Source organism: Ornithorhynchus anatinus, unplaced genomic scaffold, assembly GCF_004115215.2.
Source record: "Ornithorhynchus anatinus isolate Pmale09 unplaced genomic scaffold, mOrnAna1.pri.v4 scaffold_264_arrow_ctg1, whole genome shotgun sequence".
Classification (NCBI taxonomy): Eukaryota; Metazoa; Chordata; class Mammalia; order Monotremata; family Ornithorhynchidae; genus Ornithorhynchus; species Ornithorhynchus anatinus.
Window position 1 is genome coordinate 3,710,145 of NW_024396743.1, and position 16,428 is coordinate 3,726,572.

Below are 16,428 nucleotides of genomic sequence, written 5' to 3' on the forward strand. Positions count from 1 at the left end.
GCTGCGGGGGCTGAAGGCCTCCGGCCGTCTCGCCTCCCTCCCTTCCCCTCCCTCGAGGGCCCGTTCGTCGTCGTCCTCGGCGGCGGCGACGGCGGGAAGGTGTCGTGGGGCCTCGGGCCGCGCGGGGGAAGCGCCGGTGCGGGGCCTTGTGCGGGGCGGTGCGGTGCGGTGAGGTGCGGGGGACGCGAGGCGGGAGAGGGGACTGGCGGGGGGGGGGGGGGGAGGGAGGGGGAGCTTTCCCGCCCCCCGCCGCCAGGGGGCGCCATCCCGGCCCGCGCCTCGGCCGGCCCCGTCCGTCAGTCATTCACTCATTCACTCATTCATTCGTTCAAGCCTATTTACTGAGCGCCTCCTGCGTGCGGAGCACTGGACTAAGCGCTCGGAAAGGACAATCGGACAACGGATAGAGACCCTCCCTGCCCCACCACGGGCCCACGGGCTAGAAGGGGGGAGACAGAAAACAAAACAAGTAGACGGGCGTCAACCCTGCGTCCATCCGTCATCCCGGCTGTTGATAATCATCATCATCACCATCGTAAGGACGGTATTGGTTAAGCGCGTACTAGGTGCCCAGCACTGTTCTAAGCGCCGATGTGGATACAGGGCCCTCGGGCCGTCCCCCGTGGGGCTCCCAGTCTTCGTCCCCGTTTTGCAGATGAGGCAACCGAGGCCCGGAGAAGCGAAACGACTCGCCCGAGGTCACCCGGCCCACAAGTGGCGGAGGCGGGATTAGAACCCACGTCCTCCGACTCCCAGGCCCGGCCCTTTTCAGCCGAGCTGGGGAGCTGACTGTTTGCCCTAGGGTTTAGCACAGCGTTTGGGCACCCGGTGAGCCCTTAACGAGCGCCCCTAATTCATCGGGGGCAGCGGGGCGGGGACAGGTGACCACGAAGCCCCCGAACCCCGCCCGCCCGCCGCCCCTTCCCCGTCCACCGGGTCAGCCTGGGCCGAGAGGCTGGGAAAGGCGGCGGGCCGCATCCCTTGGGTTTTCCCAGAAGAATCCAAACGGCTGGGAGTCGCCCCGCCCTCGGTCTCCTCTCTTTGTCCCTGGAACTCCGAGCGGATGAAGGAATTTCCAGCGAAATCGGGAAGAGATCTCTCGGCTCCCACAGCTTGTTTCCCTCGGACCCGCTTCCCGGGGGCCCGATTAGGTGTGAACCATCGGGGGGGGCGGTGGTTAAGCGTCGACCAAGCGCCAAGCGCTGTCCCGGGCGCGGCGGGTAGGGTAGCAGGCGATCCCCGCCCCCCGAGGTATAAAAGGAGAACAGGGATGGCCGCCCCCATTTTACCGAGTCGAGTGGCTTTTCCAAGTCCGGCGGGTGAGTGATGGCCTCGCGGTGCGCTCACCGTGTGCCAGGCACCGTACGGAGCGCCGGCGGAGATAACGGGCTCACCGGGTCGCACGCGGTCCCCGTCCCGCCTGGGGCTCGCGGTCTCGACCATCCCCGTTTTCCGGGTGAGGGAACCGAGGCCCAAGAGAGGCAAAGTGACGACTGGCCCGAGGCCACACGGCACATCGGTGGCAGAGCGGGGATGAGGACCCGGGTCCTTTGGATTCCCAGGCCCCGGGCTCACGGTGAGAAGCGGCGCCCGCCTCCTCCCCCCCCTCGTCAGCTGGGTGACTCTGGACCGGTCACTGCGCTTCTCTGTGCCTCGGTTCCCTCATCTGGGAAATGGGGATGAAGACCGTGAGCCCCAAGGGGGCCAACCTGATTATCTTCTATCTCCCCCGGCGCTTAGAACAGTGCCCGGCACATAGTAAGCGCCTAACAGATACCGTCGTTATCATTATTAGCCACTATTCAGTCAGTCAGTCGCGTTCAGTAAGCGCTGGCTGTGTGCAGAGCACTGTGCTGAGCGCTCGGGAAAGTGCCGAACAGCAGGAAACGGTGTGACGGCCCGCTAGGCCACGCTGCTTCTAGTCCCCGGTGCTCGGTCAGCCCGAATCCTATCTCGGCTACCGCCCCGGCACCGTCCCGGCCCCGGGCCTCTAAGGCTCCAGACCCGAGGCCCGCCCCAGCCCGTCGACTGAATTCATTCAGTCGTGTATTTATCGGGCGCTTACCGCGCGCCGAGCCCTGTACTAAGCCCTCGAATGGACCGGATCGAGGAGAGGGTCCGTCGGGAGGGCGGACCCCCGGCCGACGGTAACGACGCGCTCTCTCCGCTGCCCGGCAGGGACCCCGGGCCGCCATGAGGGTGAAGATCAAGTGCTGGAACGGAGTGGCCTCCTGGCTCTGGGTGGCCAACGACGAGAACTGCGGAATCTGCAGGATGGCCTTCAACGGCTGCTGTCCCGACTGTAAGCCCCCCCGCCCCGCCCCCGGACCCCTCAGTCAGCGGTATCCCTTGAGCGCCTACCGTGTACACAGCACCGGACTGAGCGCTCTGGGGGGGAGTCCCGTTCAACGGGGTCGGTAGACCCGGCCCCCGGCCCTCAAGGAGTTTAGAACCGGGAAAATACCCACGGTCCCGTAGGTTACGGGGGGTTTCGAAGCGCCGGAGAAGCGGGGTGAAAGTGACAAGACCCCGGGCTTGGGAGTCGGGGGTCGTGGGTTCCAATCCCGACTCCACCACCTGTCTGCCGTGGGACCTCGGGCAAGTCGTTTCGCTTCTCCGGGCCTCAGGGACCTCCTCTGGAAAATGGGGACTGAGCCCGTGAGCCCCACGGGGGACAGGGACTGCGTCAACCCGATCTGTTGGTCACCACCCCGGCGTTCGGTACGGCGCCCGGCCCGTGGTAAGAGCTTAGCGAGTGCCGCAGTTATTATTGTTACAGTCTGCGTCCCACCCGGGCTCGCCGTCCGAGGAGGAGGGAGAACGGGGATCGAATCCCCATTGTACAGACGAGGCGTCGGGGGCCCGGAGAGGTGAGGGGACTCGCCCGGGGCCTCACACGGCGGTCAGGTGGCCGGGATCGGAACCCAGGTCCCGTGACCGTCGGGGCCCGGATCAGACCCGCTCCCCCCGCCCCTCCCGGGGCTCCCAGCCTGAAAGGGGAAGGGAGAGTCCTCGGGAGCCGGTCCGGGCCTGTTTTCGGTTCTCTTTTCGGGAAGCGGGAGGAGGAACCGGGGAGAAGAGCCGATAGATCAGCCCGAAACGACCGAAAACAGGGATCCGAAGTCGCCGTTTTACTCTCCCAAGCGTTCAGTACAGTGCTCCGCGCGTAGGTCGTCGAATCCTCACCAGCAGGGATGGGGTCTGCTAACTCTCTTGTGCTCTCCGGAGCGCTCAGTACAGTCCCCGGGACGCGGTAGATGGAAAACCCCTCAAGACCCGAAAGCGGGATGGGATCGGAGTCGGCTCCCGCCCGTTCTCCGGGACCGAACGGCTTTTGGCCCGGGACCGAAGTAGCAGCCTCGGCGGAGGGAGCCCGGGGCCGGGAATCGGGACGCCCGGGTGCCGGCCCCGGCTCCGCCCCGTCGGCCGCGCGACCTCGGGCGGGTCACCCCGCTTCTCTGAGCCTCGGCCGTCCTCCCCCGTCGACCGGGGACCCGAGACCCGGTCCCTTTCCCCCTTGGACGGCGAGCCCCGCGCGGGGCCGGGATCGCGTTCGACCCGACGGCCCGGAACGCGGACGATGATGCGGTTCTCGTTCGGCGCTCACGACGTGCCCGGCCCGGTCCCGAGCACGATGCACGGTCATCGGGTCCCACGTGAGGCTCCGTTGTGAGAGACGTCGGTGGAAGCCGCCCCGGGCGAGGGCGACCGGGTGCCCGGCCCGGGTTCCTTCCCCGGGGCCCGGAGCGGGGCCTTCCCTCCCTCCCTCCCTCCCTCCCTCCCCCGCCGCCACCCGGAAGAGCAGCCGTTCGGGGGCTAAAGGTCGTCCCTTCTCGGATCCGATCGAGGCGGGTGCCCGCCTCCTCCGCCCCGCCGCGGACCTCCTCCTCCGGAGGATTGACGGCGGGCCGACGACGGCGGGGGGTGGGGGGACGGGGCCCGGAGCTCTTTCCGCCGCCCCCTCCTCTCCCCCCGGCGGCTTGGCGCTTCAGAGGGAAGGGAGAGAGGGCACAGGAAGGCCGCCCGGAGGCGGGGGGCTTTTCAGGGGCCGGGAGGCCCCGACCCGGCCCTCCCGCGGCTGGAGCAGCAGCGTGCTTTAGTGGGTAGAGGCCGGGCCTGGGAGGCAGAAGGTCCTGGGTTCTCATCCCGGCTCCGCCGCTTGTCTGCTGCCGGGTGACCTGGGCCAACTCACCCTGCGCTTCTCTGGGCCTCAGTCTGCTCCTCCGTGCAGTGGGGCTTGAGACCGTCAGCCCCACGTGGGACAAGGGACTTACTAGGTGCCAAGCACCGTTCCAGATCCAGCGCCGAGAACGGTGCTTCGCGCCCAGTTAAGCGCTTAACAGACGCCATCGTTATTAGACAGGGTGATCAGATTGTCCCCCGTGGGGCTCACGGTCTTAATCCCCATTCGACAGAGGAGAAAACTGAGGCCCAGAGAAGCACAGCGACTTGCCCGAGGTCGCACGGCGGCCGGGCGGCCGAGAGGGGATCGGAGCCCACGTCCTCTGACGCCCAAGCCCGGGCTCCGGCCGCCGGGCCGTGCTCCACCTGTCTCCCCCTCCCGCTCTCCCCAGCGCTTAGTACAGTGCCCGGGACCCCGTAGACCGTCAGCTTTTTAGGGGCCGGGATCCCACCTCCCTGGTGCTTAGCGCAGCGCCCGGCCCACGGAGCGAAAACTCCTCGAGGGCGGGGATCGGGTTTCCCTCCTCCGTCCCCCCCCAAGCGCTCAGAACGGGGCCGGGCCCATAGCGAGCGCTCAACGAGTACCGCGATCGCGATTATTACCATCGTTGAGGTGGAAGGAAGGGAGTCGTGCCCCCCGGCGGGGTGGGGGGGACCCGGGAGGGGGAGGCGGCGGCCCGCGGGGCTCGGGCCGGGCGGGCGGCCCTAACCGGCGGCGTTGCTCGTGGCAGGCAAGGTGCCCGGGGACGACTGCCCCCTGGTCTGGGGCCAGTGCTCTCACTGCTTCCACATGCACTGCATCCTCAAGTGGCTCAACTCCCAGCAGATCCAGCAGCACTGTCCCATGTGCCGCCAGGAGTGGAAGTTCAAGGAGTGACGGACCCGCCCCCCCCCCCCCCCCGGAAACGTCGCCGTTCTTCTGCGGAAAACTTTAAATTCATTAAAAGGTGGCAACGGGGCCCGCCTCGGCCTCGCCCGGCTCTGGGGTTCCGGGGGGGGGGGCGTGTGTGAGGCGGCTCTCCGGGGGCCGCCTGCCCGCCCGACGGGGGAGATTCCGTGCCGAATAAACATCTGGGCCGAGCGGCGGCCGGGGGGAGGCCGAGGCGAGAAGCCGGAGGGACGGGACGGGGCGGGAGGCCGGGTAATCGGGAGAGGGAAGCGAGAGGGGCCCGACGCCGCATCTGTCCCCGCGGACCCCCACACGGGAATCCCACACGCCCCCGCGGCCCCCGTCGAGGTCCGCGACGGCTTCGAGGGCGGGGATCGCGCCTCCCTCCTCTGCTCTCCCGAGCGTTCCCCACGGTGCCCGGCCCACGGAGAGTAAGCTCCTCGAAGGCAGGGATCGTCTCTCCCTCCTCTACTCTTCCCAAACAGACGCTCGGTACGTTGCCTGGCACAGAGTAGGCGATGAAGGCAGGGAGCGCGTCTACGATCCGGGCCTACGGGGAGCGCTCAATAGATACCCGATCGGCGGGCACCCGGGGCCGCCCGGTGGAAGCCCGAGAGCCGGTCCCTGGAACTCGGGCGGATTCACTCAACTCCTCGATATCTGCTGAGCGGGCAGCAGACGGACGGGAAAGGGGGCCGTGAGGCGGCGGGCCCGGGTGGCTGAGGGGACGGCGTTCCCGGGGCGGGGGGGTTCCCCAAAGCTTCAAGGTGGGGGTGGGGGTTGGAGGAAGGGGAGGATGCCGACTCCCCGGGGGGTGGGATTCTCCCCGCGGGTTTTCCCGAAAAATCCGGGAGGCGTTTGGGTGTCGTCTGGAGCGGAGCCGGAGCGGACGGGCTTTTGCCTAGCGGCTAGGGCCCGGGGGGTCAGAGGGTCATGGGTTCAGAGGGTCATGGGTTCTAATCCCGCCTCTGCCGCTCGTCTGACCTCGGGCGGGTCACTTCGCTTCTCCGGGCCTCGGTTCCCTCCTCTGGAAAATGGGGATGGAGACCGTGAGCCCCACGGGGGACGGGGACCGCGTTCAACCCCGTTAAGTCTGCATCTACCGCGGCGCTCAGCGTGGGGCCCGGGCCGTCTAAAAGAGAGGGGCGGGGGGGAGGGAGGGGACCCGGAACCAGGCGACGGAGGCCGAAGAGCCGGCCGATCCCGTCGGATCGTCCCCTCCCAGGCGCTCAGTCCGGCGCTCGGAACCCGCCAGGCGGCTCGACTGACAGAGGAGCCGGAGAGGGCCCGGCCCGGAGACGGCGGCTTCTTCGTCGCGGTTTATTCCGATCCGCCGCCGGAGAAACGTACGCCGGCCGAGCGCCGTACGAAACCCGAACAGGAAGTCCGTACGGGGACGGGGAGAGGTCACTGACGGGGGTCACTCCTCTCCTGCGACGGCCCGGGGGGGCGGGGGGGATGGCCCCGGGCCGAGCTCTTCCCTTCCCCGGGGCCAAGCGGCGGAAGCCGGGACGGGTACGGGGGCCCGGGCCGCGATGGCGGATCTCGCCGAGCCCCGGGGGGGAGCCGGGTGATGCGCAGCAGGCTCAGAGTCAGCCCCGGGCCTCCTCCTCCACACGGGGCCGTCCGCCCGCTTCTTCTCTCGCGCGCGCTTTAAGGTGAAATCGGCGTCGACGGGAGCGGGCGGGGGGTCAGAGGGCTGGCTCCCTCCGCATAAATAAGGGAGGGGGCGGGGATGCGGAAAGATAAAGCGTCAGTTTAGTGCTCCGCCAGTCGACCGGGGCGGGTCGGGGGGGCCTGGGACGGATCCCGCACGCCGGGGCGCAGGGCGACCGCGGTCCGACGCACGCGGCCGGGGGGCGGGGGCCCTCACGGGGGCACCGGTCTGTGGCGCGGGCCCTACGGACTCCCGGGTCCGGGCGCGGGGACGGGTTCCGCCCCTGGGGGTCTAAAAATCCGGCACCGGGACGGGTTGAAGGGGCGACAGCCCACCCGCTGTGCCCGGGGGCGTCTAAAACCTGGGCGTCGGAGCCATTTTCTGGGGGGGGGGGGGGGCGGGGGGCGACGGTCCGACCGCGTCTAAAATCTAGGCGTCGGGATGGGCGAAGGGGGCGACCCTCCCCGCCGGGTGCCCGAGGGGGTCTAAAAACCCGGGCCGTGGGGCGCGCCGGCCCCCGCTCCGTACCCGAGGGCCTCTAAAATCTGGGCATCGGGGACGGGGGCCCACGCCGGGGGTAAAATCCAGGGGTGGGGGCGGCGAGGGGGGGACGGGGCGGGAGGGGGGCCGGGGGGGGGGCTCCCCGGGTTCCTCCTTCACGTGCGGCGGGAGGGGCGGGGGGCTAGTCCCGCGAGGTCAGCTCCTCCCGTTTCCTCATGGCCTCCAGCACGGCCAGCTCCTTGGCTTCCTTCTTCTGGTTCCTCGCCTCGAACTCCAGCCTGCGATCGGGCGGGCTGAGCCGGGGGGGGCCCCCCGGGGTCCCCCGGCCCGGGGCCAGCCCCGCCCCCCCGCCGGGTCCTCGGTCTCCCCCCGCCCGCCGGGCTCACCGGTTCTTGATGATTCTCTGCACGATGAGGTCGGTGGTGAGGTCGTTGCCGCTGCTGATCTGCCGGAAGATGCCCCGGTTCTTGGGTTCCTGCGGGGGGCCGGGGGGGAGGCCGGTGAGGCCCCGGCTCCCTCGACGCACCGGGCCGGGGTCAGGGCTCGGCGCGGGGCCGGGGGGGAGGCGCGCGCGAGCCCACCTGGTAAGGGTCCGAGCCGTCCTTGTCCGGAACCACTTCGGTCTCGCCGTGACACACCAGGTCCACCTGAGGAGGCGGAGCGAGGCTCCGGGCCCTGCCGGAGAATTCCCCCCTCCCCGGCCTCGGCCCCCCGCCCCTTCCTCCCGCCGGCCCCGGCTGACCTTGAAGTGATCCAGGAGGTCGGCCGTGACGGCGTAGGGGGCTCCGATCACCACCTCCGATACGTACTGGGCGGGGGGGGAGAAGAGGAGCCTCGCCACCTCCTCCGGCTCGCCGACCCCCACCCCCCAGCCCGAAGACCCTCCCGGATCACAGTGATGATAACAGCGATGGCCTCCGTTTACTTGTCCTGTGTGCCAGGCGCCGTTCTGAGCGCCGGGGCGGACACAGGCCAATCGGGTCGGACACGGTCCCCGTCCCACGTGAGGCTCACGGTCTCAATCCTCCTCTTCACAATAATAATCACAATAACGACGGTGGCATTCGTTAAGCGCCTTCTACGTGCCAAACGCCAAACGCAGACGCAAGGCGGATCGGGTACGGCCGAGGCGGGGCCGCGCCCCGGCCCCAGGGTCCCCCCCCAACTCACCCTGCAGGCCAGCACGCTCAGCGTTCTCTCGTGCACGTTCATGATGGGATAGTTCTTGCCCTTGTAGTGGTTCACCTCCTACGGGCGGAGGCGGGGGGGCGGCCCGTCAAGGGGGGCGGGAGGGTCGCCCCCCCCCCCCCCTCCGGCCCGGTCCCCCCGACCCCCAGTCCTCCGGGGCGGGGGCCCGGCGGGAGCCGACCTGGTCGAAGTGGAGGCCGGCGATGACGTAGGGCCGCTCGGCCAGCCGGTAGACCTTCTCCAGGAAGTCCACGTGGCCGATGTCTGCGCGCGCCGGTTAAGGGCCCCGGGCACCGTGGGAAGGCCGGCGGGACGCGGGGAGGGGGCTGGGGACTCCGTGTGGGATTCGGGAGGGAGGGGGGAGGGGGCTCCCCACCCCCGGCCCGGCCCCCCTCACCCCGGCCCCCGGAACGGGCCGGGGCCGGAGGCCCCGAGGAAGGATACGGAACAGGTCGAAGGCTCCGGCCACGTAGATGATGGTGTCCCCCGGCTTGGGCTCCTTCCCGGAGGCGAACTGGATGATCTTCTGGGACGTCTGCAGGAACTGGGACACGCCCGTCCAGGGGCTGCGGCCCCCCGGGCACTGCCGGACCGGCCGACCGTCAGAGGGGGCCCGGGCGGGCCCCGCCGCCGCCTCCTCCTCCTCCTCCTCCGGGCAGCCTCCCTCCCCCGGGCCCCCCGGCCGGACAGACGCGTCCAGCCACGGGGGCTCATCCCGGGGCCCGGCCAGAGGCGGGATGGACCCCCCCGCCCCCACCCGACCCGTCACTCACCTTGCCAAAACTGTCCGTGTACTCCTGGTACTCCGACCGTACCTCCTGTGGGCACACAACCGGGGGCTCTGGGGGCGAGGGAAGGGGAGGGAAGGGCCCACCCCCAGGCCCGGTGGGCTTCCTCCCGCCGGCCCCCGGGACGGCCCACCCTCCTCTCACCAGGTTGCTGTGATGAGCCTTGGTCATGAGCAGCATCCGGCCGACCAGGTCGGTGGTGGACACGCCCTGGGTGCGTTTGCATTCCCTGCGGGACGGGCACACGCATGGATACACGTGGCGGGGGGGGGGGGGCGGGGGGGGCGCCGGGCACCATACTAAACGCTGGGGTGGATACGGGCGAATGGGGTCGGACCCTGTCCCCGTCCCCCGTGGGGCTGCCTCACGGTCTCCGTCCCCACTTTACGGATGAGGACGTGAGGCCCAGAGAAGTAAAATGACTCGCCCGAGGTCACGGAGCGACGGGCGGGGCCGGCCGAAAAGGGCAGCCGGGAGCGGGGCTCCTGGATCGCCCCTTCCTGGCCTGTGGGTGTGAACGGCAGAGAGCCCGGGGCAGGGGGAGGCCTCGGCGCGGCCAAGTGGCCGGAGCGCAGGCCCGGGCCTCACGAGGACCTGGGTTCCGATCCCGGCCCTGCCACTCGCCCGCTGCGTGGCCTTGGGCCAGTCACTTGGCCTCTCCGGGCCTCGGTGGCCTCATCTGGAAGACGGGGATGGAGTCCGCGAGCCCCGCGGGGGACGGGGACTGGGTCCGACCTGCTTCCCTTGTATCTCCCCCAGCGCTCGGTACGGTTCCGGGCACGTACTAAGCGCCCGACAAACGCCGTGACGACGATGACTACTCTTAATAATAAAGATGTGTCCAACCGAATTTCCTTCTATCCACCCCGGCGCTCGGTACAGTGCCTGGTACGTAGCAGATGCTTAACAGATACCATAATCGTTATAATAAAATATAACGGTACGATATAAACTGCTATTGATAATATTAATAAAGCAGCCGGGGGCCACACAAGCAGGCGGGCGCGCGCACAATAATAACGTCGGGATCTGTGAAGCGCTTACTATGTGCAGAGCACCGTTCTAAGCGCCGGGGGAGGTACGGGGTCATCGGGTGGTCCCGCGTGAGGCTCACGGTTAATCCCCACTTTCCAGACGAGGTCACCGAGGCCCAGAGAAGCGAAGCGACTCGCCCACGGTCACGCGGCTGACGGGCGGCAGAGCCGGGCGTCGAACCCGTGACCTCTGACTCCGAGGCCCGGGCTCTCTCCGCCGCGCCGCGCCGCGCCGGCATTCCGGGATAAAAGGAGGCTTCCCCCGCCCCCGAGGCTGGTGGGGAGGACGCCGGCACCGACCTGTATCTGCCAGCCTGCTTCACCTCCTCGTAAGTGTCCCGCCCATCCACCGTCAGGGTGATGTCATCTGGGGAGCAGCGGACCGCCCCGTCAGGCGGCCGGCCCGTCCATCGAGCGCCCACCGCCGCGCCGAGCGCTCGGCACCCGGAAAGCGCTCAGAAAACGGGACCGAGTGAGCCAAGCGCGCGGAGGCCGCGGCGCGGGGGGAAGACGCGACGCCCTCCCCACGGGGAGCGGAGCCGGGCGGCCTCGGCCTCCCCGGCGGTGAAACGGGGATCGACCGCGTCCGGCCCGACGCTCGGCACGGTGGCCGGCGCGCAGCGGGCGCTTGGCGGGCGCCCTCCTCGCGACCGTTCTCGTCTCCCTCCCCCCCCCCCCCCCCCCCCCGCGCTCACCTCCGTGGACGCAGAAATCGCAGTCGTACTTGTCCAGGGTGTCCAGGGTGGTGACGTACGGGGCGCCGGCCACGATCTCGTCCACCCACTTGATGGCCCGGACCATCTTGTAGCGCTCCTCCTGGGTGAAGACCGGCGGGCCCTTGTGCTTGGAGATCTCCTCTGGAGCAACGGCAGAGGGCGGGGAGGCGGGAGGTCACGGGTTCTAATCCCCCCCGCCCCCGCCGCCCGTCTGCTGGGTGGGGCTAGCCTCAGTGACCTCATCCGGAAAACGGGGATCGAGACGGTGAGCCCCGCCGGGTCCCGCTCCATTGGCCTGCATCTCCCCCGGCGCTTAGAACGGTGCCAGGCCCATAGTCAGCGCTCCACAAATACCGTTATTACGAACCCTGGGGTGTCCACGGAGCTCAAAATCCTGACGGAGACACGCCCAAGCCCAGAGGAAATCCCCACCCCTAACCCGGGTTCCTTCCTTCCCTCCCGTCGTATTTAGTGAGCGCTTACTGTGTGCAGAGCGCCGTACTGAGCGCCTGGGAGGGGACGAGAGGACAGCGAAAGGACCCGACCCCTGCCCGCAGCGAGCTTCCGGGGTGGAGGCGGGTGGCGGTGGGCGGTTGGCGGGGAGGGGAGCGCGCGAGCCCGCCTTCCGACGGGGAGACCGGGGCCGCCGGCCTGGCCGCTCACCGTCCGTGTGGACTCCGACGATGAGGTAGTCGCCCATGGCCCGCGCCTGGCGCAGCTGGTTGGAGTGCCCGTAGTGGACCATGTCGTAGCTGGGGAGACAGAGGCCGCGCGGTGGGGCCCGGGACGTCCGGGGGGGGGCCGCGTCGGGCCCGGCCGGGCGCCCCGCTCGGCAAACGCCGATCCGGCCGTCCATCCGGGACGGGATCCGGCCGTCATTCCGCCGGGACTTAATAATAACGCTGGTATCCGTTAAGCGCTTTTACTAGGGGCAGAGCGCCGTTCTCGGCGCCGGGGTAGACACAGGGGAATCGGGTCGTCCCACGTGGGGCTCACGGTCTTCATCCCCATTTGACAGAGGAGGTCACTGAGGCACAGAGAAGCGAAGCGACTCGCCCACAGTCACGCAGCTGACAAGCGGCAGAGCCGGGATTCGAACTCGTGACCTCTGACCCCAAAGCCCGGGCTTTTTCCGCCGAGCCACACCGTACGCAGACGGTATCCATTCCAACGTACGTACTGAGCGCTTACCGCGTGGGGAACGCTGTACCGAGCGCTCGGCGGACAGCTCGTTGAGGGCGGGGGACGTGACTACCGAGTCTGTGCTCTGCACAGCGAGCGCCCCAGGAGCGGCGTGGCCTAGCGGGTAGAGCCCGGGCTCGGGAGTCAGAAGGACCCGGGTTCTAATCCCCGCTCCACCACTCTGCTGTGGGACCGTGGGGAGGGTCGCCTCGCTTCTCTGGGCCTCGGGTACCTCATCTGGAAAACGGGGATGATCGCCATTACCCTTGTTATCGATAACGGTCGTATTTATCAGGCACTCCCGTGTGCAAAGCGCTGTATTAAGCGCTTGAGGGGGGACGACGGAACAGACACGGTCCCCCGCCCGGAGGCTCCCTCTCCGGCGGGCACGTGAACCGATTCCCGGCAACGAAGCCCCCCGGCCCCCGACCGTAGAGGTGGGGAGGGGCCCGGAGGGGAGAGGGCGCTCCGCCAAGCACTCCGGCCAGCGCCGTCCAACCACCCAAGTGGGGCGAAGGGCGGAGGCGTGGGCGCCGAAGCTGACAGACAAATCACGGCGGCCCACGTGACCCGAGGCGGCTGCCGGGGGGGGGGGGGGGGGGCGGTCTCCAGACCCTGTCGGACCCTCCGCCGATCCATCCAACTTACTGAGCGTTTACTGCGTGCGGGGGACCGGACCGAGCGCCCGGGAGAGGACGGTACCGCGACACGGTCCGGTCCTCATCTGGAAAACGGGGACGGAGACCGCGAGCCCCACGCGGGACGGGGACCGCGTCCGACCCCGTCTGCTTGGATCCGCCCCGGCGCTCAGTACGGGGCCTGGCACACAGTGTGCGGTTAATACCTTAAAGTAGAAAAAAGGGCAGATCTTTGGAGTTGACCTGCTTCCTTGGGAAAGGCTTGGGCTGGAGAGCTGGGGGGGCCGTGAGAAAACACAGCAAAGCGGCTGCTAATCTTTCCTCTCTCACACCCCAAACTGCCCCGACAATAAACCCTCTGTGACTGTATTTTTCCCCCGATTGCTGCCTGGGGTTTTTGCCCCGCCGCGCCCTGTGTCCCGCTGCCAAATTCGAGTTCGAATTCAAACCTTTGCTCCCCCACCCCTGTGACCTGCCTCCGGCCTCCGTTCTTTTCCCGGTCAGAGGGCACAGCTTTATCTTGGGCCTCGAAAACAAGCTAGGCTCAAGGCGACACCAGAACCGGGCAGTCGATCCGTGGTCTCTTCCCCGGCGGGCACTTACTCGGTGCTGGGCCCCGAGGACGGCATGGCCGAGCCCTGGCCCCGGGGAGTCCCCTACTACCGCCAAAAACGATGGTATCTGTTAAGCGCTCACTATGTGCCAGGCACTGTACCGAGCACTGGGGTGGTGACAAGCAGAGCGGGTTGGACCCGGTCCCCGTCCCAAACGGGGCTCACCGTCTCCAACGTCACTTTACAGAGGAGGTCACGGAGGCCCAGAGAGGCGAAGTGACCGGCCCGGGGTCACCCAGCAGATACGTGGCGGAGGTGGAATTAGATCCCGTGACCCTCTGACTCTCAGACTGTGCCCTCTCCCCTCGGCCACGCGTTAAGTTACCGCCGGAGAGGGCTACGAGGGTCGCGGGGTTGGGATGGGAAGGGAGAAGCAGCGCGACCCCAGGGGAGAGCTCTGGGCACGAGGGGCCCTGGGTTCTAATTCCGCTCCGCCCACCCCCGTCTGCTGCGGGACCCGAGGCAAGTCACTCCGCTTCTCCGGGCCTCCATTCCCTCATCTGGAAGATGGGGATTCAATCCCTGTTCTCCCTCCCATCTGGGACAGGGACCGTGACCGACCTAATAACCCTGTACCTCCCCCAGCGCTCAGTACAGCGCCTGGCACGTAGTAAGCGCTCAACAGATGCCGTTCACAAATGGGGCTTCAACCCCCTCCTGTTGAAGGCTGTGCGCCGTGTGGGTCGGCGACTCTGTCCAACCCGATAACCTCGTGTCCACTCCAGCGCTTAGAACAGTGCCCGGTACCTAGTAAGCGCTTAACAAATTCATTCATTCATTCATTCAATAGTATTTATTGAGCGCTTGCTCTGCGCAGAGCACTGGACTAAGCGCTTGGGACGGACAGGTCGGCAACAGATAGAGACGGTCCCTGCCCTCCGACGGGCTTACGGTCTCAGTGTTACCGGTGCCTGGCACCAAGTCATTCTTTCGATCGTATCTACTCAGAGCTCTTTGGAAAGAGCCCGGGCTTTGGAGTCAGAGGTCATGGGTTCGAATCCCGGCTCTGCCACTTGGCAGCCGTGAGACTGTGGGCGAGTCACCTCACCTCTCTGTGCCTCCGTTCCCTCTGATGTAAAATGGGGATGAAGACTGTGAGCCCCACGTGGGGCGACCCGACTCCCCTGGGTCCACCCCAGCGCTTAGCACGGCGCTCCGCACGTAGTGAGCGCTCAACAGATACCGACGTTATTATTACTGACGTGTGCAGAGCACTTGGGAAAGGACAACCTCAGGGCCCGGCACGGAGCAGACGCTTAACCGATACCATCGTCGTCACTATTATTCTCGGTGCCCGGCAACCTAGTAAGCGCCTAACAGACCCCATCGCCGTTATTATGATCATTCTCAGTGCCTGGCGCTTAGTAGGCTTAACAGATACCATCGTCGTCCTCGTTATTACCATTTATGAGGACGACGGTGACTCTTCGCGGCGCCGGGGCCTGGTGAGCGCTTAACGTCGCCGTTCCGGAGACGCGGCGGCTGGGAGGTCAGAGGTCGGTGCCGGTATTTCCGAAGGCCCCACTATGTGCCAAGCGCTGCGTTCAAACCCCGGCTCCGCCCTGCCTTCCGTGGGACCCCGGGCCGGTCCCTTCCCTTCCGCGGACGGCGGGGCCCGGCCCGGTTCCCCCGTGTCTCCCCGGGCGCTTAGAACAGCGCTCCGCACACAGTCGGCGCTTAACAGATACCAACATTAGAAGCGGCGGGGCTCAGTGGCGACAGGCCGGGCCTGGGAGTCCGAGGTGGTGGGTTCGGATCCCGACCCCGCCACTCGTCAGCTGGGCGACTTTGGCCCGGTCGCTTCACTTCTCTGGGCCTCGGTGACCTCAGCTGGAAAATGGGGGATGAGGGCGGTGAGCCTTGCGTCTCCCCCAGCGCTTAGGACGGGGCTCGGCGCATAGGAGGGGTTTAACCGGGCCCATCATGATTGCTATTAGAAGGGGGGAGACGCACACGGAGCAGAACGTCAGGCGTCACCACCATCGAGAGAATCGTGGCTGTGGACGACACCGCCAACGGAGGAACGGATGCTATCCGTGGCCGGTCTGTCCCTTCCAAGCGCCTAGTCCGGGGCTCCGCACATAGGAGGCGCTCAATAAATACTCTCGAGTGCATGAACGAATCTCTAGAACCGCCGGGCAGTGGGGAGGGAAAGAAGGGAGGGCCCAGGCCGGGAAGGCCTCCCGGAGGAGGGGACCTTCCCGGATTCCTTCAGCGGTTCCGATCGAGCTGCGATCGGGCGCTTGGGGCCGCAGCCAGGGCCGCCCCCGCCCCCCCGAGGGGCTCCCGGTCCAGCTCCAGCTCCAGCCCAGCGCTTGGAGCAGCGCTGGGACCCCTCATCCTTGCCAGTGGTCGCCGGCCGTTAGGGGGGTTTGGGACGCACCATCCGTCGCACCAGACCCGCACGCTGCGCCGCTCCCGCGGCGGCCCCGCCGCCCCGCCTCCGTTCCGGATCATCGGCCCCGAGCGGCCTCCGCGCAGCGCCGCGCCGCCCGCCTCTGCTGCGCCGCGGCTCGGCTCGGCTCGGCTCGGCTCGGCTCGGCTCGGCTCGGCTCGGCTCGGCAGACGCTCCGGGCCCCGCCCCCGGCACGCGCAGGCGCACCGGCCGCTCAGCCCGCCCGCCAATGGCCTGCCGCCTCCGCGGGGAGGGGGGGGTTAGGGCGGGGCCGCGCAGGCGCCCTGCAGGGTCTCGCGCCGCCTCCCCCTTCGGACACGCCCACCCGCCGCCGCGCGATACCGCCCCGCCCCTCTTCGGGCCCCGCCCCCTGCAGGCGCGGGAGCGCGCGCGCAGGCGCACCGGCCGCTCAGCCCGCCCACCGATGACCTGCCGCCTCCGCGGTGGGGGGGGGGTTAGGGCGGGGCCGCGCAGGCGCCCCGCGGGGTCTCGCGCCGCCTCCCCCCTCGGACACGCCCCCCCCGGCCGCCGCGCGACCCCGTCCCCTCCGCGCGCGCGCGCGCGCGCAGGCCGCCTCAGCGCCTTTTGAAGTGCTATTGGTGCAGCGCTGCCCGACCGACACTGCGCTGAGCGCTACGACGGCT

At 68.5% G+C, this 16,428-nt stretch overlaps 2 protein-coding genes across 9 annotated transcripts; one reads left to right on the forward strand and one right to left on the reverse strand.

Moving 5' to 3' along the window:
- Positions 1–55: 55 nt before the first annotated feature.
- On the forward strand, positions 56–5,140 carry ANAPC11 (anaphase promoting complex subunit 11). Of its 6 annotated transcripts, none has more exons than XM_029056797.2 (3): positions 56–136; positions 2,179–2,302; positions 4,914–5,140. In XM_029056797.2, exons 2-3 carry the CDS (start codon positions 2,194–2,196, stop codon positions 5,057–5,059), a joined length of 255 nt encoding a protein of 84 aa, XP_028912630.1. In that variant the 5' UTR covers positions 56–136; positions 2,179–2,193; the 3' UTR covers positions 5,060–5,140. The 6 variants fall into 6 exon arrangements, with proteins under 6 accessions (XP_028912630.1, XP_028912631.1, XP_028912629.1 ...); XM_029056798.2 differs by having other exon boundaries at positions 110–168; XM_029056796.2 differs by having other exon boundaries at positions 114–173.
- Positions 5,141–7,363: 2,223 nt separating this feature from the next.
- On the reverse strand, positions 7,364–15,913 carry PCYT2 (phosphate cytidylyltransferase 2, ethanolamine). 3 transcript variants are annotated; one of them, XM_029056792.2, is made up of 13 exons: positions 15,773–15,913; positions 11,619–11,707; positions 10,935–11,096; positions 10,540–10,606; positions 9,350–9,434; positions 9,191–9,235; positions 8,862–9,000; positions 8,599–8,681; positions 8,400–8,477; positions 7,972–8,037; positions 7,811–7,876; positions 7,616–7,704; positions 7,364–7,522 (listed from the first exon to the last, which is right to left on the reverse strand). In XM_029056792.2, exons 1-13 carry the CDS (start codon positions 15,844–15,846, stop codon positions 7,411–7,413), a joined length of 1,155 nt encoding a protein of 384 aa, XP_028912625.1. In that variant the 5' UTR covers positions 15,847–15,913; the 3' UTR covers positions 7,364–7,410. The 3 variants fall into 3 exon arrangements, with proteins under 3 accessions (XP_028912625.1, XP_028912626.1, XP_028912627.1); XM_029056793.2 differs by having other exon boundaries at positions 7,364–7,507; positions 15,773–15,911; XM_029056794.2 differs by lacking the exon at positions 15,773–15,913 and adding an exon at positions 14,792–14,881.
- Positions 15,914–16,428: the final 515 nt, after the last annotated feature.

What these genes read in the sequence shown, in the direction of transcription:
- ANAPC11 (XM_029056797.2), top strand. Translation starts at nt 2,194, where the DNA reads ATGAGGGTGAAGATCAAGTGCTGGAACGGAGTGGCCTCCTGGCTCTGG. An exon ending in CAACGGCTGCTGTCCCGACT is followed by an intron (nt 2,303 to 4,913) that starts GTAAGCCCCCCC and finishes TGCTCGTGGCAG; the next exon opens with GCAAGGTGCCCGGGGACGAC.
- PCYT2 (XM_029056792.2), bottom strand. Translation starts at nt 15,846, where the DNA reads ATGATCCGGAACGGAGGCGGGGCGGCGGGGCCGCCGCGGGAGCGGCGC. An exon ending in CGTCGGAGTCCACACGGACG is followed by an intron (nt 11,097 to 11,618) that starts GTGAGCGGCCAG and finishes CCGTTGCTCCAG; the next exon opens with AGGAGATCTCCAAGCACAAG. An exon ending in CGATTTCTGCGTCCACGGAG is followed by an intron (nt 10,607 to 10,934) that starts GTGAGCGCGGGG and finishes GCTGCTCCCCAG; the next exon opens with ATGACATCACCCTGACGGTG.